The sequence below is a fragment of the Boeremia exigua genome (assembly GCF_020726555.1).
Source record: "Boeremia exigua strain MPI-SDFR-AT-0100 chromosome Unknown C7974scaffold_3, whole genome shotgun sequence".
Classification (NCBI taxonomy): domain Eukaryota; kingdom Fungi; phylum Ascomycota; class Dothideomycetes; order Pleosporales; family Didymellaceae; genus Boeremia; species Boeremia exigua.
The window spans coordinates 2,327,985-2,348,458 of record NW_025763520.1 but is presented as its reverse complement, the minus strand read 5'-3'; the positions used below and the strand labels follow the sequence as shown (position 1 = coordinate 2,348,458).

The window sequence follows — 20,474 nt, the reverse complement described above, 5'->3', positions numbered from 1 at the left end:
AGCCGATCGAGACGGAAGCGGGAGGCGTCGGATAGTCTAGTAAAAGCTTGATAGCAACAAGCAATGTGGTATAGACCCCGTAATTGTCGAGTAAGAAGCGTATTTCTTGTGGAGCTGTTGCTTGAGCTGGGGTCGTGCTGTCTAGCGTTTGGCGGTCGCGTTCACCTCACGTCGCGCATCGCTCAGCTCCTGCCCACGATATCCACAACTGAAGTCCTTAGGTCTCTGCTCATCTGGAAACTACTTGGATTCCTGCTTACACATGCGTACCAACGCTCAAGTTGCCAGCAAAGATGTGCGGCAGCTCTTCCTAAGCGATGAAAGGCTCGGAAACTCAATGGTGGGGGCAGGCACCGACGTCATCATACCGCCGGAACAACACGAGCGACACACCATGGCAGGCTTCATAGTTCAACCATGCGGAAAAATGCGGCCACTAGGAAAAGAGATTCTCCTTGTTATCTCCAATGCGCTGGCATGACTGGCAGAGCGACTTCCTCCTCCTGCCTCCTCCCTCCGCTCACCACTCGTGAAGCGCTGCATTCTGGTTACCTAGGTATTCATTGAGTAGCTGCAAACATGGCTTCGAATTCAAGCCAACAAACCAAGAATGAGAAGTTTGGTCACCTGCCTCTCTCTACTTCCGGACCTCAGAAGACCACTCTGACAGTGAGTATTGAGGATTGATGACCGTAGACGGCGGAGCAGCCGCTGATACGTACAACAAGGGAAATGCTCTTCTTAGAACTCCATACTTCAACAAGGGCACCGCCTTTACATCCGAGGAGCGCGCAACGTTTCAGCTGCATGGACTTATACCCGACAATGTCCAGACTCTCGACGGGCAAGTACGGCGCGCATACGAGCAATACAAGTCACGGCCCAGTGATATCGCAAAGAACACCTTCATGACGAGTCTGAAGGAGCAGAATGAAGTTCTGTACTACAGGTTGATCCTCGATCACCTCAAAGAGATGTTCTCGATCATCTATACACCAACCGAGGGTGAAGCCATTGCCAACTATTCGAGGCTCTTTAGGAGAGCGGAGGGCTGCTTCCTCAACATTGGCGACGTGGATCGAGTTGAAAATGACATTAGGCAATGGGGTAATCCCGAGGACATTGATCTCATTGTGGTCAGTGATGGCCAGCAGATCTTGGGTATTGGGGACCAGGGTGTTGGCGCTATCCTTATCAGTGTCGCTAAACTGGTCATCTACACATTGTGCGCCGGTATACATCCGTCGCGCACACTACCTGTAGTACTAGACTGCGGTACAGATGTAAGTATGACAATTCCTTGGAGTAAGCCCTCGCTGACACGAGACCAGAACAAGGAGCTGCTTGATGATGATCTCTACCTTGGTCTGCGAAAGCCTCGTGCCACTGGTGAAGAGTACGACAATTTTGTTGACACTTTCGTCAAAGCCGCAAGGAAGCATTATCCGAAAGCGTACATCCATTTCGAGGACTTTGGCCTGAATAACGCAAGAAGAATCCTTGACAAATATACACCTGAAATCGCTTGTTTCAACGACGATGTACAAGGGACAGGCTGTGTCACGCTGGCGGCGATCATGGCGGCGTTCAAAGTCAGCGGCACCAAGTGGGACGATGCACGCTTCGTTATGTTTGGCTCTGGTACTGCAGGTACAGGCATTGCGGATCAGATCAAGGACGCTATATCGCAGCGCACAGGTAAATCGACAGCGGAGGCGGCGAAACAGATCTGGTGAGTTGCTGCAAAAACCCGTGATGATTGAATGATGCTCACTGTTTTAAAGGTGCGTAGACAAGCCAGGTCTTCTACTAGAAGGGAAGAAGGACCAGCTTACACCAGCACAAGCCGGATATGCTCGCAAAGACAGCGAGTGGGAAGGAAAAGATCACGGCGACCTGCTCTCTGTAGTAAAAGAAGTCCAGCCGCACGTGCTGATCGGCACATCGACTAAGCCTGGTGCTTTCACCGAAGAGGTTGTGAAAGAAATGGCGAAGCACGTTGAGCGTCCAGTCATCTTCCCGCTATCAAATCCCACAAGATTACACGAAGCCAAACCTCAAGATCTGTACGACTGGACCGATGGTCAGGTACTAGTCGCTACTGGCTCGCCTTTCGATCCTGTCCAGCACAACGGTAAAGAGTACGAGATCTGTAAGTGAAGTCTTGTCTCCATTAAGAGTTCAACGCTAAGATATCGCAGCCGAGTGTAACAATTCCGTAACCTTCCCCGGCATTGGTCTTGGTGCGGTTCTCAGTCGCACCCGCCTCATGACACCAGCGCTCCTCGTTGCGGCCGTCGAAGCACTAGCAGCCGCGGCCCCGGTTGTCACCGGCTCCGGCTCGGGCCTTCTTCCCGATGTGGTCGATGTTCGTGAAATCAGTGTCAAAATTGCAAGAAGCGTCATCAAGAAAGCTGTCGAGGACAACTTGGCTCAAGAAGAGCACATCCCCAACGACGACGATGAGTTGGAAGAATGGATCCGTGAACAAATGTGGAATGCAGAGTACAGACCATTGGAGTTGGTTAATGATAGTAGGGCAGGTGCTCACGCCAAGGGTGAGATGGGTACGGGCAGTCAGCAGCGGAAAGCAAAACCTTGAGCTTATCTGTGTTGTACAGATACGAGATTAAGATTACTGTAATGCAAATCTAATAGTTTGTTGAAATCCGTCTGCCAGCAATCCATACCACATCCATCTTGCGCGTTCCTCAGATTTACGTAGCATCGTTACAATTTTGCATGTAAAGATGCGATCGTCCTGTTCTCGTATTCTGGAACTTCCAAGACCAGCCAAGAGGTCTGGCTTTCCATCGTAGGACATGAGGCCAGGGCGCCTGAGCCCCGATCGCCGCAGAGGTTCCAACTCTGGTGGTACGGCCGATAAGGCGTACCACCACGTTGCATACAGGCGCAGTTTATGTTCCAACGCCGCCGTGCGACAGATCTTGGAAGATTGTGGGCGCACTGTGTGAGTGGGAGTGATACAATCTAGAAATACCGCCCAAAGGGCAAAAAATCCATCTTCATTCATCGTGGCCTGAAAACATGTCGTACGCCGTGTACCAGCCCTTCATCTCCCATCTTCTGCTCCGCAGCCAGTGTTTTGTTTTGTCGTTGTTGTAGAGATATGGTTGTGTCCACCACTTTTCGTGTGCGCTGACGAGGCCTTGCTCGATATCGACGTCGTTCGGGCACCGAATATTCCATTTGTAGCTGACCTCGGTCCATGGCATGGGACCCTTCCAGCTATGTATCTTGTTCAGAAGATTTTGTTCGGGGTATTTCGGATCGAACGAGTCGGGAATCTCGAGGTACGATTTGTAGTGGTTGAAGGCGTCGATGGAGGGTGCGAGTAGGAAGAAACCAGCATTCATGTAGCCGGGTTTCTTGAGGCCGGTGCCATCTGTAGGAGGGAATTGGTGCGTCGAGTCCCAAACTTCGGACAGACTGGCCAGGAGGTATTTCTCGGGTAGAGGAGCCTCTCCGTCCATCGGCTTGTAGCTGCTCATCTGCTTTGTCTGTTGAATCTGCGCACCGGGATCTTTGAAGACGCCATCAAGTGGCCTCACAAGGACGGTGTCGCCGTCAAGGACGAGAATGCGGTTGTATTGTGTCATTTCCCAGACGCGCAATTTGGTCATTACATCGGCCCAACGTTCCTCAGCGGCATGCACCCATTTCGACTCGGATCGCAGAAACTCCACAGGATAGACGGTGGCGCCGTCTCTGATCAGACGCTTGCGGCGTGATTCAGAAACGGTGGGTGTCACCATAACGACTACATCGATGTTCTCGGCGCGTGTTGGCAGGTGGTGCACCAGTTGCCATACGAGGATTCGAACAGCTTGGAAGTAGTGGTCGTTTTCGAGATCCTCGTCTTGGTCAAGCGTGCCGGAGAGAAATGTGACATAAGCCAATTTCTCGCTTCCATCTGGATGCATGCCAGTGCCGTTCACATCGCCGTGCTCTGGGCTGACAGCATGTGCGATGCCGTCTGGTGTGTGCTCGAGTCCGCTGTTGTCGTCGCCTGAATTGCCGTGGTTTATTATGCCGGATGGCTGTTTGCTGATCTGCTGCTTTTCGGGGGCAATGTAGGCTGACGTCCGCGAAAAGTGCAAGGTAGACACTAACAACAAAAAAATCGCAATGAACGCGGCCGTGATGGCAATGACACGGTACTTGGAGTTAAGGGCCGCCATGGTCACGGTGCTCTAGGGAGGGCAATGGGGAAAGGGAGCAGACCCAAACGCATGATACGTAGCTGGGCTTGCGTCGTTATAAGCGAAAGCAGCCTTGTAAGCCTCGGCAGGGTCCTAATGTCTTATGAGGGATCGCGCACCGTTTCTGAGACTAAGATAGATTCACCTGCCTCAGAAAGGCATGGGGAGATCCGAGTACGAGAGACACAGGTGATGGCTGCATCGGCGAGGGGCAGTGCTCAACGAAGAACAACATTGCTGGCACGCCTAAACGTCGCACGGAGCCGTGCCATTGGTCTGAGCCCCTATCATGGACGAGTCAAATCAAAGGCTGCCGCAGGTCTGGTTCATTTCGGAAGATTCGACAGGGCTGTTGGCATCTTGGCTCACATAAGCGAAGGCAGCTTGTCTCCGCTTTGTGCATGCACCCTCCTTGGTCAGCGACAGTGATTGGTGCGTCTGCTGCACGATGAAGATTTTGACGTTCTGGGTCAGCAGCTGCCTACTTAGTCAACGAACATGGTTTCTCGGCATCCCCCTGAGTCTTACAATTTTCCTGACACCCCGGAGTACCGGATGCACACCGGTGGGTGGTGGAACCACACGCTGAATGCTTTCCTGCGACAGGTCTTGAACTCAGTGTGATAGAGCAAATATTAAGGTTCGCAGCATGCGAACCTTGGAAGAAGCCCGGATGTGGACGGCCGGTGGCGATCTGGCACTAGTGCCCTAACGTCAGGAAAGATAACGCCAGAGGCGAATAACATCAAATTTGTATGCACATGTACAGCAAAGCCACGCGGAATCGAAATGTATTCACTATTCTGCGAAAAGAGAGGAACAAAGCAGATCGCAAATGATACGGGCTTCGAAGAGAATCTGTCGTTCCATGGCTTTTCTTCATCCACCTCAGAGAGACAAGCTGCTAGTATCGTGGTTCATAATCCTGTGACTGGGAGTCGTTACGGTGATACTCTTGCTGAAACTGCTCACGTGGAGGATAGCCCTGCGAAGAGTAGCCCGGCTGCGAGTAGCCTTGCTCAGGGGGTGCGTACTGATGATGCTGGTAACCCTGCGGTGGATATTGTTGCGATTGGTAGTCCTGATACTGTCGGTTTGGCTCACCCTGGTATTGCTGATTATTCTGGTATTGGGGCGGGTCGTGTTGTGCCTGCTGGCCGTGACTCTCCTGATTGTAGGCATCGCGGGGAGGATACTGATGGTTGCCCTGTGGAGCCTGATATCCTCCACCAACGCTTGTGTTTGGGGTTGGTGCCCCTACACTGACATTTTCATTGCCGATATCGTCAGGTACGTTGATCTTGACGTCTGGTAGGTATCTTTGAACCTTCTGCTCGACCATAGCTTGCACAAACACCCAGCTTTCCCGCTCAAATTTGCGATGACCGCCATTGACGACACCCAGAATGCTTTCTCGGAGGGTCTCCTGTACCTTTTGTACGAGTGCGCGAACCTTACTCAGAAGCTTGGTCTTGATGTCGTCACCAAAACCACGGTCTGCCTGACCAGACGCGTCGCGGTCCAACTGAGAGTCAAACGGATTGCCACCAAGAATCTTCTCCAGCGGGCGCTGGAACTGATCTGGCAGTAATTCGAAAAGCTGTTTCTCGATCTCGCCGAGGACTTTGCGGAATTCGAGACGAACCTCTCTGTGCACCCTGGCAAGACCCGTGGAGAGTTTGTCGCTGATAACTCGAGAAAAGCCACCGCCACCACCTTGCTCCTGACCATCTCGACTCGACTCGTCGAAGCCTCTGGCTGAGCCTTCGTCGCCAGACTTCTTGCTTCCGAACAAACCACCCAATCCTTTAACCAGATCGCCAACTTGATCGACAATTTCGGCTTTGGCACCATCACCAAGATCACGAGAACTGGTGTTCCCACGCAGCCAGCGTTTGATGTGATCTAGGGCAATGCGAGTGAATTGCTCGGCGATGGGTGCATGCTGCATGCGCAACTTGTCACCAACTGCCTGCTTAATCTCAGGGCTGATGAGTCGTGCTTTCTCCTCAGGATGTTGGCTGGCGTCTTTGATGGTGCTGCTGAGCACACCAAGCAAACCTCCGATCTCGAATTTTTGACCTCCCGAACTCTGGTTGTTGTCGAAGTTATCCTGGACGGCATTGAGAGCTGAAGAGAGGAAGCCGCGAGCTTTCTGCGAAAAGTCGCCATCCTCATCTCCCATTCCACGAGACTGGGTCTGGTTTCCGTCGCTACGGCCTTCAGTCAGGTCAAAGATGTCACGCAAGTCGCCGCCTGCTTCGTCAGAAATTTGGCTGAAGCTTCGTGTCAATTTGGCGATCTCGTCGGCAAAAGGAAGAGACTGGCCGCCGTAAGCATCTGGGGCAGCATCGTTCAGGTTCCAAGGGCCACGGCTGCCGTCTGAAGAGACAGGCTTGTTCTTGTCGAAAAGCGAGCGGAAGGCATCGATGACTTGAGTTTCGAGGCTGTCAATGGTCTTCTGTTGAAAGAGCTCAAGCTCAGACGCAATGCGGGGCTGGATTTGAGGTGCAAGTGAGTCGACGTAGTCATCGACCTTCTTGAACAACACATCAGAGATACCACCGGATGTCATAATCGCAAAGATATAGAAATTTAGGACCCAAAGCTAGTAAGTTCCGCGTCTAGTAAGGTGTGGACTGACCTCGAAGATGAGGCGGTGCAAGCAGAAGAGGGGCAGCCACAGCTTAGCGAGAGTGACGTCATCGCGTGTTCCTCGCTGATTGAGATCGGAACACGGATTCGATTCTGTAATAACGACTAAAGAGACCATTCTAGGCGACTGAAACCGGACGACAACGAGATACAGCAGTCTAAAGCTTACCATGAGCAGCTGTCATGACTTGTCGGAGTGCGGACAACTCCTCGTATGGGTCAACCTTACCTAGGTACAGTGGCCAGGTGAATGTCTTGAAGCAATTTCGACACAGAATACACAAAAAGGACGGACAAACGCGGACCAGCTACTGCTCGAATTCGTGAAGTTTTCGCTGACACACACATACTAAGGCGAAATAACATACAAAAGCCCGAACACATGCAAGAATTGGTGGAGTAGACAAGTCAACCTCTGAGACTGTCAAGTTATTTCTCAGGTCCGACATGTTCTTGTGCTCATCGATCATGTGCTCATCGAAGCTCTCAACCATCGACGGCTGTGATAATTTGTGAGATATCACATGCACATAGACCCGACAGACATCGCCATGGGGTTAGTATCACAACACGGCTTACTCCGAATGTAGAGACACGGAGTTCTACACCCTCTGTCAGCCGAAACGATCGACACGGGATGGCGGCTCTCGGGGCGAAGGAAGCTAGCTTCAGCCTTGCAGTTCCCCCACAATTTCGAAGTAGGCTTTACACGGACTCATCTCCGTACCATACAAATCATAGCCTCCCACCTCACTTTGAAGGCACAACTAATATGCAAGTCATGGAGTGACCCCGCTCGTAGGCTTTAAATGCAGTGCGCGGTCCTCGACGTACTCACCCTACACACAACCCAATTCAGCGGCCTCCGTTATGACCGCCACAACCATGAAAGCCGTACGAGTCATGGCGTACCATGCGCCCATGGAGATACACGATGTTCCAGTACCAACAGTAGAGTCCCCACTCGACGTCATTGTCCGGGTTGGTGCTGCTGGTATGTACGGTAGAGAGAACGTCCGCGACCAACATGAGTACTGAGTCCGCCTGTAGGTGTATGCCGTACTGACATCCATATTTGTGACGGCGAATGGAAAGAGAAATCAAACGTCGAACTACCGTATACTATTGGCCATGAGAACGCGGGGTGGGTGCACGAAGTTGGTGCCTCGGTTGGCAACGTCCAAGTTGGTGACAAGGTGATCCTGCATCCACTCGTCACGTGTGGGCTATGTACGGCTTGTCGATCCGGAGACGACGTTCACTGTGGTAGGGCACGTAAAGCCAACTTATAGTGTTGGTGTTAACAATCTCCAGAGGACAGTAAATTTCCAGGCATCAATGTTGATGGTGGCTACGCTGAATACATCCGTACAACAGCAAGGAGCGTAATCAAGCTGGACGAGAAACTCGAGCCCTCAGATGTCGCTGCTCTTGCAGATGCGGGATTGACCGCCTATCACGTCGTTGCGAAAGCAGCGAGGATATTGCGGCCAGGCGATTACTGCGTCATAGTTGGCGCCGGAGGTGTAAGTTCTCTGCTGTAAGCACATGATAGCTATTGACATGATATGCTAGCTTGGACACATTGGCATTCAATGCATGAAGGCGATGAATGCGGCCACCTTGATTGTTATTGACAGTAACCAAGCCGCTCTCGATCTTGCATCATCCATTGGAGCCGACCACACAGTACAAGTCAACGAAGACGAGTCCTTCATCGAGGCAGTCATGAAACTCACGCAAGGCAAGGGTGCTGCAGCCGTTATTGACTTTGTTGCCGAAGGCGGTTCTACGAAGTCTGGTGTCAAGATGCTGCGAAGAGCAGGAAACTACTATATCGTAGGATATGGCGAGAACCTAAATATCCCTACGATTGATATTGTCTCAACAGAGATAAATTTTGTGGGGAATCTAGTGGGCAGCTACAACGATCTTGCTGAGTTGATGGTACTGGCAGCGCAAGGAAAGGTTAAGCTGCACACATCGAAGTACAAGCTCGCAGACTATGATTCTGCCATACAGGATCTGAGGGACGGAAATGTAAGAGGAAGGGCGATCCTGATACCACAGAGTGTATAAATCCAACGAGACTGCCATTCGATTCAGCAACAAACGCTGGCACTGCTCATACCTTCTCTTCCGTGGTGTATTGGACCGCCGTGTCTCTGACCTTGACTCTGTGCACTAAGTGTGCATTACCCGTGTCATCAACACTCGTGGCGTCGCCGAGGACATTACCAGCATCGTCGTGAGTCCTGTCCCACTCAGCAACCTCGGTATTCGGCACTCGTTTCAATTGATGCACGACACTGCCGTCCTCGTTGACCACGGTCAAGGCCCTGATACTATAGTTGCGAAGGCGAGGGAGTGCATGAACCCATGCAAAATAGTAGAGACCCATTCCAGCCAGAAGCCCGAGTCCTGTAACAATGTATGTGCCGTACCAGAACGAGTAGTCGCCACCGTCCTCCGGTGGAACCCAGGGCATGATCAGGATGAACAGGCATATAAGTGCCGAAAAGATCAGTGCTGAGTGCCATGTCTGAAACTGGGCGGGTGGTAGGCCTTCCTTCTTCCGGCGGTAACGGATGGCATAGATACCAACGACCATCAAGAAGATGAAAATCGAGTCCGGATAAGATCGCAGATCCACCAGGAAGTTGAAAGCATCGCCAAAAGGTAGCGCGAGGATGATGATGCAGGTCATGACCCACTTGAGCAAGACAGGCGCAAAAGGCGTGCCAAAGGGTTTAGTCGACGCCCAGAGGTGCGGCCAGGGGATTACACCTTGTCGGGCGCATTCGCGAATCTGGCGCGTAGCCCCAATGATAACTGCCATGATGTTGCCAGCTGCGCTGACAGCAATCAACGCAGGCAGACCCCTCGCAGCCTTTGTACCAAAGACGGCCTCGAAGAAAAGAGCAGCAGCAAGCTCACCCGACTCTCGGATCTCGGCCGCTGGAACCGCAGCAAAATACGCCACATTGGCAAGAACGTATAGTATGAACACGATAATGAGTGATAGTGGGGCAATCTTCTTGAGAAGTGGGAAAGGATTCTAGAGGGACATTAGTCAAGATTATGTTGAACGTCGACATCACGTACCTTGATCTCGTTCGTAACATTGAAAGCGTTAGCATATCCTTGATACGCGAAGTTGACGCTGACTAAAGCGTTGACTAGATCGTTACCATTGGTGGTAATGCCATCGAAAGAGTTGCGGAAATTCGCCCGAGGGTCCTGAACAGATGTCCCGCCGCCAAGTACGACAAATCCGGTGATGACGATGAATAGAAGGATTATCAATTTGACAAATGATATCAGATTCATAAGACGCATTGACCACTTCGTGGAAATCAGACACTATCCCGGCGTCAGCTTTGCTCTTCCGATAGCTGCGCTAAACTCACTAGGAATGCAAGGAAGGAGTAAGAAGCCAACGCAAGGCCCTTGTTCTCCCATTCAGAAGCCGTGTGTCCAGCCGCACGGTAGATGTAACGAGCAAGCACAACTGCATTGCTACTCGAGAATGAGAATACGACTGTGAAAAAGGCGTATGTTACAGGAAGTAGGAAAGCCGGATGCGGAAAGGCCTGCTCAAGGTAGGTAACTTGTCCGCCTGATCGATTGGGGAACATAGCTGCATACTCCAGGTAGACTGCAAGGGCAGCTAGACGCTATTAGGTTTTGATGCTAACAATGTTGAGATAGCATACATACTGGCAGCAATGACGAAACCAAATATCCAGTACAGGATTGAAAGACCCACAGAGTCGAGCGCTCGTAGGATCGACCCGGCTACGGGTACCGTCAGTCTCTTACAGGTATCTTCGCTTCACAATTATTGAGATTCACGTACGTGTACTGAAGACTCCGGTGCCCACCATTTGGCTGACGTTCAGGAAGAGGATCCCGGCCCATCCAACATGGTAGCCCAATGGGCTGACTGTCTCCACGGGTGCACCATTGGCATCCTGGTGTACAAGTACTCCATCAACGAAGACTTCCTCGCCAATCTGGGCGTTGTTTGCCTTTACATCTACGGCGTCGACATTATCGCTTGAGTCTCCCCAAAAGAGATGCTTCAGATGCGATGCAGAAAGAGCCGCCATGCCGATACACTGACGTAGAAGCTGGATGAAAGACCCCGGAGATCGATGATTGACCCATGGTGAGCCCAGAGCTATTATATGGCAGTTCACGTCAGTTCGAGTGTTCGTTGCCAAGGTTCGAATGGGAGGGACAAGGATATGCAATTTCGCCCAGTCTCGCGTCATCGCCGAACGGGCAAACAGCTGTGTAGAATACCTGCGATAATTATCGCGGCGCGGACTTGGCAGATAAGGCTCAACGCCGATGTGGAAGGTGTTGAAGGTTTCTCATATTGGATGGAACGATGTGCAGTCGTGATGTTGCAATCCTCGAGCTGGTACTGGTGTCAACAGTTACTGGCCCTGGCACGGCATCTTGTTCAAGCTTCGTATCATGAGATGCCAAATGTTTCGAGATCTAGGTCTACAAAGTGAAGTTTAAAGGGGGCTGGGCGTCTAGAAAGAATTCAATGATGCATTGGAGTTGATGTTACTTTGCACTTACCGATTCTGCCCTCTTTTCGAAGGGTTTGACATCGTCCTTTGGAGCTCTGACTTGGTCAACACGACCGTCACTGTGTTTCTAAAACCTTCGTATGTTCTATTAAGAGCTGCAAATGCAATGGGCTTGTTGTGGTGGCGCACGTGAATGTGTGCGGAGCACATCAAGTTGCGAGCCTAAGGGACTAAATATACTGTTCACTTATTTGTAGACCATCGAGAGTCTGGGGCGATAGAGACATCATGAGTGTCCTACGTTTGGGCTTGATTGTGGAGAAGGAGAGAGACGCGTCCCTGACTAAGCGGGTGGACACTAGCAGCTAGGTTCGGCGCAAAACAACCTCGGAAGTCCTGCATCGCAATTGAGGAGTCGCACAACATTCAACTACGCTAACATGGCTACCGCATTACTGCCTATTACTGTGCGTCTGTTACCTACAGCTCCAGGTTCAACACGCGTTGACAGCTCCCATATTTTCACGAATCAAATATACGTCACGATATGAGTCGGCTCCCGCATCCTCACTCTGCTCACGGCAGAATCGAGCATTTTCAGGACTTCACCTCGTTAGACTGGTGTCAAGACCTGTTGTCCGACCCATCCATGACGCGTATTCAGAAGCGCCACGTTCCCGATCAGCGCGAGGATATATCCAATACATTTTTCACGAAGACGCTGTTTACCGATGAAGCCCTGAGAGCATATATCTCTATGTACAGGCCCGGCAGGATCGGCCGAGATCACGACGAGAAGACCGTGTCTACCGGGAGCGCATCTATGGGAAGCGGAGGTGCAGGACACATTCGAGCTGAGGGAGCAGAGCCCTCTTTGTTGTCCAAGGAAGAATATATTTGGAGCGCAACGGATCCTGATACACCAGAGATGTACCTCCTGATAAGCATTGGACATGACATGGATGGCGGTGTACAGCGCCTTCATGGAGGAGTTACAGCGACACTTCTTGATCAAGTTATGGGCACGCTCATATCGTATGTGTACGACAGCACCTGCCCGACGGCCGATCTGAATATCAAGTACAAAGCAGCGGTAAATACGCCGTGTGTTTTGCTTTGCAGAGCGAAAGTGGTCCGCAAGATGGGTAGATGGATCGAATCCGTGGGCTGGATTGAGGATGGGCAAGGCAAAGTCTTTGCAGAGGGCAAAGGCGCCTTTGTCATGAACAAGAACACGTTGGCAGCAGCAGCCAAAATATGATCCGACACCCAAGATTAATATATAAGTGCTCCAGGGCCTGTCAAGACCGCGTTTCCCAGTGACAATTGCCCGCCAGGACCGTTCAAACATTGAAGGAAAGATCTGGGCTAGTAAATACCTATGTTACCAAAGACTACCAGGAAAAGGTCGAGCCGCAATTTGCATAGTGGACTGGTGTAGATCTCTCGCGCGCCGAACGACTTGGTATTCAACTGGGTCCATGCATCTCGCCTTTGGAGATTGGTTGATCCTTCACGCTTGGCCATTGCGTTACCATTGTGAACGACTTTGCCGCACGGCTCGGTGTTATGTGACCGATGGCCTGCGGATGTCACGGCCCACCACAATAGGACTGCCCCACCGAGCGACACAACCTTGTACATCACGTGTCATGGGTTCACTTTAGGAGTCACAAACACAGAATCGGATCAGTGTCAGAACGTGCTTATAATTTAATGTATATGAGAAGCTTTGGCTCAAACGAAGGTCGACAAGCCTATGCTCTGCTCTTAATTATAGCAGCAGCCTTCTCTCCAATACCGTAAGCGGTAGCTTGTAAATGGCACGAAGGGATGATAGGAATGATAGAGGCGTCAACAATGGAAAGATGCGTTGTGCCATAGACCAGGAGCTTGTCGCTGACACAGCCACCATCGTTCTCAGGCATCATGGGACAGGATCCAGAAGGATGCGCAAGGGTAGGTGACAAAAATCCTGAGGCAAGGAGAGCAGAGAAAATGTCATCATCAGAGGTGTACTGAGCACCAGGAACCGTCTCGCTGATCTTGTACTCCTTGAGTTCGGGCCGAGCCCAGACAGTGCGGAAGAAGCGAAGGCCAATCGCCATGACGCTCCTGTCGATAGGGTTGACAAAGGCGTTGTGGATGATGTCGGGAGATCCGGTCGGGTTCTCAGCATTGATGTGAACGAAACCACGGGACAGGGGCTTCTCGACACCAACGAGGCCGTAAGAGCCATCAGCAGGGACAGGGAACTCGGCAACAGCGGCGTCTTTGCGCTGGAAGAGACCAGCGATGACCTTCTTCTGTGCAGCGAACCCCTTCAGCAGCTTCTCGTTGCCCTTGTAGAAGCCCGGGAGGTATGAATCATCTTGCTGGCTGTTCAGGCTATCAACAACTGCACTGACGTCCGAAGTCATATCAGGCAGGGAGATGAATGCAAGAGCATTTCCACGGGCGACCGTATAAGGACCAGTCTTGTCGGCTTCATATTGAGCCCAGGCAGAAGCGTTGAATGTGGCGTTAGTCATCAGCGAGTTGGGGCTAGGGGAGTGAACAGATGTAGTGTTGAAGACCACGGTGGCGTAAGGGTGGTCCTGGAAGTTGGAACCGACCGCATCGAGCTCGACCTTCACCGTCACGCCTGCAGCCTCCAAGACTGGCCTGGGACCCACTCCACTGAGCTGAAGCAGCTTCGGGGTCTGGATAGCACCAGCGGCGAGGACGACCTCTTTCTTGGCATTTACCACTGAGGTCTTGCCAGTGGCATCAATAATCTCGACACCGGTGGCGGTTAGGCTGTTGTCAAAAATGACCTTTTGGGCGGTGGCCCTGGTCAGGATGTTCAAATTCGTTCGCTGAGAGATAGGGTCGATGTACGCGTAGCGTGCGTGTGCCCGGCGACCAGTTTTCTTGTCCATGGTATTGGCATACCAAGAAGGGCCGTATGCCTCACCGTTGTTACCATCCTCTGGAACATGAATACCGGTAGCTTTCCATGCTGCCCAGTAGTCCTTGATATCCGGATACTGGGTGTCGGTGATACTGACAGCTAGAGGACCATTGCCATATGTGTCGGGATCCCAGGTGATGTTGAAAGCCTCGGCGATAGCGGCAGAAGGAGGCTGGAAGGTAGTACCCTTCTTGAAGAAAGGTTCCATTCCTGCCCAGCCCCATCCGTCGTTGCCTAGAGCCTCCCAAGCATCGTAGTCAGCAGCAGAGCCACGATCGTAGACCATCCCATTCACGACTGAACCACCACCGAGGACTTTGGCAACTAGGACGTTATATGTCGAGTTACCTAGACCAGGCTCAGGAAGGGATGTGAGGCCATCCCACATCAGGCCATTGGCACTGGTAAGATCATTGGCCTTAAAAGGAATCATATTTCCGGGACTGTCGACTGATTCACCACTTTCAATGACCAAAACAGACACTGCGCATTTGTGTAAGCAATTGGACAATGGGTCTTTGCTACCAGTGAGTACTTACCACCACTGTCTTCTGTCAGACGGTTTGCCACAACCAAACCAGTAACACCTCCACCAACGATAACATAATCATATTCTTGCGCGGTCGCTGCAGCAAGAGCAGGAGTAAGGATAACACCGAAGAGCTGAACGGCCACGGCCAAACGAGAGAATACTGGCATCTTGAGCCCCGGTTGTAATTGAATCTGAGCGAATGTGATTGGGGATGCTCGAGGATGAAGTCGAAAGCGTGCTGACACTAGATTCTTTATATGGCCGAGAACAGCGTTGGCATTGGTCGAACAGTCTCACACCACGTGGAAATGCCGGTAGTTCGTCATGTCCCGAAGCACCATCTGATCGGGAAAGCCAGTCCCACAGCAAGGTGGAGGGCGAGCAAATCGATTGCCGGAAACATACAATGGCGCCTGTGCAATCCTTCTCTTGGCCAGAAATCCATGGTTCCCGGGCTAAATACGTCTTCCTCAAAATTGCACAATAACGAGTCAATGCAAGCTAGGGTCTGCTACTCATTCGAACGTCGCTGTCAAAGCGGCGCGGCGCGTTACCCGACACCAGAGCTAACGGCATGCCATACCAGAGAAACTGTCGACGGGTAATCTAGCTCCACTTGATAACCGTCTTGAGGGGCACATGGGCGCAAGAAGTGTGTTCCCATCACTCGAAGCCCCTAGGAACCTAGCAGCAGTGCGCACAGATATTTTGGACACGACCAGAAACCCTGCTCGTGTTGCGCATTTCTCTCATGGGTGCATCGGAAACAGTGTAGGGGTTTGCATACCTGCATACGTACAGCATTCTGAAGATCACTCGAAAGATCATGGTAACGAAATTATGTGTCGTGAACGTGCCACAGCCGAAGATACGCGCGACTCAAGCCGGGCTCCACAGCGGCTCAATGGTGCGCTTGCGGTCTCACCAACTCGGGTTGATGTCTGTTTCAAGCGACATTTCGGGGAGCGCGGTAGCTTGCGCCTGGAAGTGAGAAGGCTCTCGCAGGGATGCAAGCAAATAATGTGGACGAATCTTCCATCGTCTGTCAATGTTGGCAGATGTTCCTATCTCCCAGCTGCCACGCCGCGGTACGCCACATCCATAACGCCACCGGAGAGTTTCCAAACAATCGGACCGTTTGCACCATGTATCCCACGTGCTATCAGATGCAGATGGGATCTGACCAACCAAATCTGACGCAGTTCGTGCTAAGTTTACCGGGATCGATCACGTACCTGCGGCCCAACATGCGCCACCACCGGCATCCTGGGTCAGTTCCCCGATACCTGGCAACATCAAAGCCGTACCGAGACTCTTGACCCGGAGCTCTGTTACCCATCATAGCCTTAGGGTGTCTGCAACGGTACTGGCAACTACCGGAACTTGTCAGTGGTTTTTTGAGACGAGCTTGTCTTGAACAAGCTTCTGGATTTGCCTCATTGATCCCTCCGTTGCATAATCATGTCCAGCTGGACCAAAATTTCTGCCGTGGTAGGTATGTGTGATCTTGTAAGATGGCGTTAGTACCTCCGTCCCTGTTTGAGATGCAGCAGCGCGCGGGTTGCCTTTACGTCTGAGTATAATCTCCGGCTCCTGAGGAACTAGAATACCTACCTAGGTACATGGTATATGTGTACCTAGGTGGAAACCCCGTGCAAGTGATACGGCTCCTGTTCGACTCGCTAGCTCTAGTTCGCGACTCAAGATCAGGAGTGATTCCTCCTTCCACACCTAGTATGGAATTCTATCAGCATGTGGCCAAAGATCATCCCGCACAACGCAAAATTCGTCGAAGTCGACATCGGTTACTCCAGTGGACTTAGGGCTGTACCCATTTCTGTGGTAGGCAACAGATGTCAGGTGTAACAGGTAATTTCTAGCACTTCAGAGCCGAAATGTATGATCGCTTGGCCTAGTTTCAGGGCACCCACCCCCACTCTCCACTCCAATCGGCGCAACAAGACCCTTGTGGGTCCTCATTCAAAGTCGTACCACAATCAGTCTGGTTCATGGATTGACATCCCTGTGCAGGAAACCTTCCTGAACAGTGGTCTGGAAGCCCGTGTCTCCTGTTTGGGTCAAAGATGATGTCCGTGAGCTATGCTCAGATCGTCATTGCTGCATTTTCATGTTTGATGTGGCTGTTTTTTAGGGTACTGTACGAGGGTAGACTAACTACTTATCTATGTCGCATATGTACCTTCGCCCGCTGAAGTTTCCTTCTCCTTCGCTTTTGATGCAGCCCCATCAGTCACAATGGATACCACAGGCTCAGCACAGCGAGACTGGCCCAATCAACGGAACAAGATTCTCATACCGGCTTGGATCCTTTCGATGCTCAGTACAGGTTTCCTTGTATGGAGAGTTGTATATGGGCGTATGCATGGCCGTAAGTTCATGATATGCGATCACCTGTTGATCTTCGCTACGGTAGGTGTTGTACCCACTTCCGATCTGCAGAAGATCTAACACTGCCGCTCTATAGCTTCTTAACATCGCAGCGACTATTCTCAACCATATCGTCGTCGATGCTGGCTTAGGAAGACACATTCTGGACCCATCTGTTGATATTCTGCGTTACTCTTACTTCCTCTGGATCGTCCAAATCGTCAACATTGTTGGTGTCGCAGTGCTCAAGTGGTCCATCTGCGCATGGCTACTGGTGCTCAAATTCTCCAGGATATATCAGGCCATCGTCTGGTTCTCTATCGCGCTCGTCACCGCTTTCAACTTTCTTGCGCCGGTGCTGACGCTATTTGGATGTACACCATTGGAAGCCAATTGGAACTATGGGTATCCAGATAGGAAGTGCTGGGCCAGAGGAACACTGTGGCTTTCATACACTCAGGGCATCTGCAATATTCTAACCGATGTAATCTACATGGCCGCGCCACTCATCTACTTGTCACAAGTCCAGCTGTCACGTAAGACACAATGGGGCATCCGCAGTGTCTTCTTGCTAAGTATCCCGTAAGTCACTTGCTTCAAACTATGATTATGAGGAACTCGACTGACACAGTGATTTAACAGTGCCACGATCTGCTCCATCTTTAAGACAGTTGAGTTGAAGACGCTCACAAAGGTTCGTAAGATGGAAACCCCTCCCTTTTTCAAAATACTAACACTGCTCAGACTATGGATCCAACTTGGAGTGGCGTCAATCTTGCAATCTGGAGTCAGAGCGAGCTCTCTCTTGGTATTCTCATCGCATCCCTTCCACCATTACGCAAAGCTTTCGACAGCCTCTTCCAGAAGTTCCTTCCCTCCACCCTCAACCCTTCGAAGACACCAAACTCCCACTATGGATACGGCCGCTCGACAAACGGCAACCACATCAGACTCGACACATACGAGCAAAACAAGCGCTCTGCACACAAGAGTGGTCACCCTGGAGAGTCAGCGCTGGATAGCGACTCCGAAAGTGAACGCGCCATCTTGGAAGACGGGGAGGGCAAAAGCTCGGGCATAACGAAGACCACGAGAGTTTGCGTTCGCGAAGAAGACGGGGGGCCAAGCCAGCAAATATCCCAGGAGTCGCTACAGAAGCAGAATCACGATTATGATATCGAGAGCGGGATTGCGCATGCTAGGTCACGGTAGCTGTTTCCTTTGTTCATAACGACCGTCTACGTTACTATGTACAGTGTGGTGTATTTCAACGCACCAACTTTCTTCGCGCACTCTGCACTTGACAACTTTCTTTTCCCGTGCACAATTGTGTACGTCTCGTTCGACTCATAGCGTCCTTAATCATTGTGCAAACCCGTGTGAAGCATCTCTTAATCGCATCTTGGAAGCAAACAAGGAGGCAACACGCCTACAGAATATGGTGGAATTACCAACGCGACATAGGTTTGTCGCAGCCTTTACAGATCGAGATCCTACAGCCATACGCTTAGTTGTCGACCAAAACGCCCGTTAGGCGATCATTCCGGCCCTTTTGAACATGGAGAATGCGTCCCACCATCCTTGCTCTGGCTCGCCCTCTGACGTAAATCCTGCATCTCTCACTCTGTCCAGGCTCAAGTATCGGTCGAACGTTAGCCAGTAGCCAACACTGTCGAGTTGGCCTGCGTTCCAGATATCGACACCCTTTACACCCGCTTCTTCTAACTTATCCTGGTGCTGTTTGATGAAATCACTTGGCTTCAAATCATCTGCGCTTGCCGACTCGGCCGGTGGGATGCCCTTCAAGCCGAACCAGGACGCAATCTGGGGCCAGCGTTGTCTGAAGGTGCTGGGTACAGGGCTATCGGCGATGTTGAAGATGCGTTCTCGGAAGTTCTCAGGGTGAAGTGATGCATAAATAGCGAGCTTTGCTAGAGAAGACGAGCTGACCTCGGTAAACTTGGCATCGTAGCCAGCCTTGAGTCCAGGAAAGGGCACCGCTGCATCATCTCCATAGGCAAGTTTGTAGGCGTAGAGATATACTGCCCAGTGGCCTGCGAGCGAGAACCCAGAACCATTGGGCGTGAAGCCGACTATAGCGTCGGGGACCAGCTCGCACCAAGTCCATTGGGAGTCTTCGGCCTCCTCGGTGAGCATAGCGCGGTAATGTGGATATGCGACTGTTTTGTTGTAATCATCTGGCAGCTGTTCTGCTAAGTCTTCCGTGAGTGGCGCCGTAAAGATGCCGTCAGGACGGTAAATGCCATAGCCCTGAGGTAATCAGCTCGCCGTGTGATTCTATTGAGCCGCTCGTATCTTACTCTTGTCCCACCTGGATACACGATGAATCGAAAGTTCCTTGATAGGTTCTTGACTGCACGTACAACACGGCGCATCATGCTGACATTGATTTCGACTTCTTTTTCAGCATCTTGATTGCTCTTGAATGCTGTGTGCTCGCATTAGCCGATCAATTTTACATCGGCAAGTGAAGCTTACCGAAGTAATACACGTGGCTGATAGACGCCGCGTCTGGAACGCGACTTTGAAGGAAGCCCTCAAATTCGGCATCGCTACATGCCAGATTCGCTCCGGATACAAGCTGTAGCTTAGGACGGCCTGTTGAAGGGTTCGGCCAGAGAGAGTCTTTCAGATCTAGTGGCCTGTTCACCAAGGCGGAGATTCTACTAAATGGCTGTTGTGGAGAATCTTGCAGGAGTTGGTTCACAACTGACCAACCGATCAATCCTGAAGCGCCGATCACGAGGGCGTGGTGGTTAAATTCTGTCATTTTGGCTTGCCTGTGGGATCGAGGGAGTTGCGTTGAGGCCTGTGACCCAGCTTCCGTGGCATCTTATTTCTGCAGCTTAGGATGCAAGATCCTGACCTGAAAGCTTGATGATTGTAGATGAGTCGAAATAGTCTCTCCACTTAGGCTAGGCGGAGGGTGCGACCGTAGAGCTGTGACGTCACTGATCCGAATTCGCATGGTTCTCAAGAAATATACATATGGAATCAGTGTTGAGGGCCTAAAAGGGCTGATAATAATGTACAGCTTACAGATCATGGCTGTTTAGACAGTCGTGAAATCCAAGAACATCAAACTTTCGAAGTTTCTAGAGTGTTGCACGAAGTGAGACCCCGAATCAGCCCGGGATGGAACACAGCAAACGCCT

The 20,474-nt window shown here is 51.3% G+C and overlaps 9 protein-coding genes across 9 annotated transcripts; 4 read left to right on the top strand and 5 right to left on the bottom strand.

Moving 5' to 3' along the window:
* The first annotated feature begins 450 nt into the window (after positions 1-450).
* Positions 451-2,814, top strand: C7974DRAFT_134736 (uncharacterized protein). The gene is made up of 5 exons (XM_046135454.1): positions 451-669; positions 729-1,283; positions 1,332-1,732; positions 1,785-2,152; positions 2,202-2,814. The coding sequence occupies exons 1-5, from the start codon at positions 580-582 to the stop codon at positions 2,600-2,602; spliced, it is 1,815 nt and encodes a 604-aa protein (XP_046000605.1). The 5' UTR covers positions 451-579; the 3' UTR covers positions 2,603-2,814.
* On the bottom strand, positions 2,657-4,511 carry C7974DRAFT_388809 (nucleotide-diphospho-sugar transferase). Its single transcript, XM_046141307.1, has one exon. It carries the CDS (start codon positions 4,200-4,202, stop codon positions 3,027-3,029), a length of 1,176 nt encoding a protein of 391 aa, XP_046000604.1. The 5' UTR covers positions 4,203-4,511; the 3' UTR covers positions 2,657-3,026.
* A 415-nt stretch (positions 4,512-4,926) lies between these two features.
* C7974DRAFT_134703 (uncharacterized protein) lies at positions 4,927-7,293 on the bottom strand. The gene is made up of 2 exons (XM_046135453.1): positions 7,108-7,293; positions 4,927-7,036 (listed from the first exon to the last, which is right to left on the bottom strand). Exon 2 carries the CDS (start codon positions 6,796-6,798, stop codon positions 5,128-5,130), a length of 1,671 nt encoding a protein of 556 aa, XP_046000603.1. The 5' UTR covers positions 6,799-7,036; positions 7,108-7,293; the 3' UTR covers positions 4,927-5,127.
* Positions 7,294-7,505: 212 nt separating this feature from the next.
* On the top strand, positions 7,506-8,980 carry C7974DRAFT_134622 (mycothiol-dependent formaldehyde dehydrogenase). Its single transcript, XM_046135452.1, has 4 exons — positions 7,506-7,872; positions 7,929-8,144; positions 8,193-8,404; positions 8,454-8,980. The coding sequence occupies exons 1-4, from the start codon at positions 7,749-7,751 to the stop codon at positions 8,955-8,957; spliced, it is 1,056 nt and encodes a 351-aa protein (XP_046000602.1). The 5' UTR covers positions 7,506-7,748; the 3' UTR covers positions 8,958-8,980.
* Positions 8,981-9,003: 23 nt separating this feature from the next.
* Positions 9,004-10,990, bottom strand: C7974DRAFT_304026 (high-affinity methionine permease; the record flags this gene model as incomplete). Its single annotated transcript, XM_046137964.1, has 5 exons — positions 9,004-9,936; positions 9,984-10,241; positions 10,289-10,548; positions 10,599-10,676; positions 10,738-10,990. 5 exons carry the CDS (start codon positions 10,988-10,990, stop codon positions 9,004-9,006), a joined length of 1,782 nt encoding a protein of 593 aa, XP_046000601.1.
* Positions 10,991-11,972: 982 nt separating this feature from the next.
* Positions 11,973-12,686, top strand: C7974DRAFT_373797 (HotDog domain-containing protein; the record flags this gene model as incomplete). Its single annotated transcript, XM_046140121.1, has 1 exon — positions 11,973-12,686. One exon carries the CDS (start codon positions 11,973-11,975, stop codon positions 12,684-12,686), a length of 714 nt encoding a protein of 237 aa, XP_046000600.1.
* A 293-nt stretch (positions 12,687-12,979) lies between these two features.
* Positions 12,980-15,313, bottom strand: C7974DRAFT_134587 (choline dehydrogenase-like protein). Its single transcript, XM_046135451.1, has 2 exons — positions 14,918-15,313; positions 12,980-14,861 (listed from the first exon to the last, which is right to left on the bottom strand). Exons 1-2 carry the CDS (start codon positions 15,075-15,077, stop codon positions 13,183-13,185), a joined length of 1,839 nt encoding a protein of 612 aa, XP_046000599.1. The 5' UTR covers positions 15,078-15,313; the 3' UTR covers positions 12,980-13,182.
* A 1,853-nt stretch (positions 15,314-17,166) lies between these two features.
* Positions 17,167-18,510, top strand: C7974DRAFT_354271 (uncharacterized protein; the record flags this gene model as incomplete). Its single annotated transcript, XM_046139547.1, has 4 exons — positions 17,167-17,340; positions 17,396-17,880; positions 17,941-17,992; positions 18,043-18,510. The coding sequence occupies 4 exons, from the start codon at positions 17,167-17,169 to the stop codon at positions 18,508-18,510; spliced, it is 1,179 nt and encodes a 392-aa protein (XP_046000598.1).
* Positions 18,490-20,325, bottom strand: C7974DRAFT_134573 (uncharacterized protein). The gene is made up of 3 exons (XM_046135450.1): positions 19,798-20,325; positions 19,620-19,747; positions 18,490-19,569 (listed from the first exon to the last, which is right to left on the bottom strand). Exons 1-3 carry the CDS (start codon positions 20,087-20,089, stop codon positions 18,829-18,831), a joined length of 1,161 nt encoding a protein of 386 aa, XP_046000597.1. The 5' UTR covers positions 20,090-20,325; the 3' UTR covers positions 18,490-18,828.
* Positions 20,326-20,474: the final 149 nt, after the last annotated feature.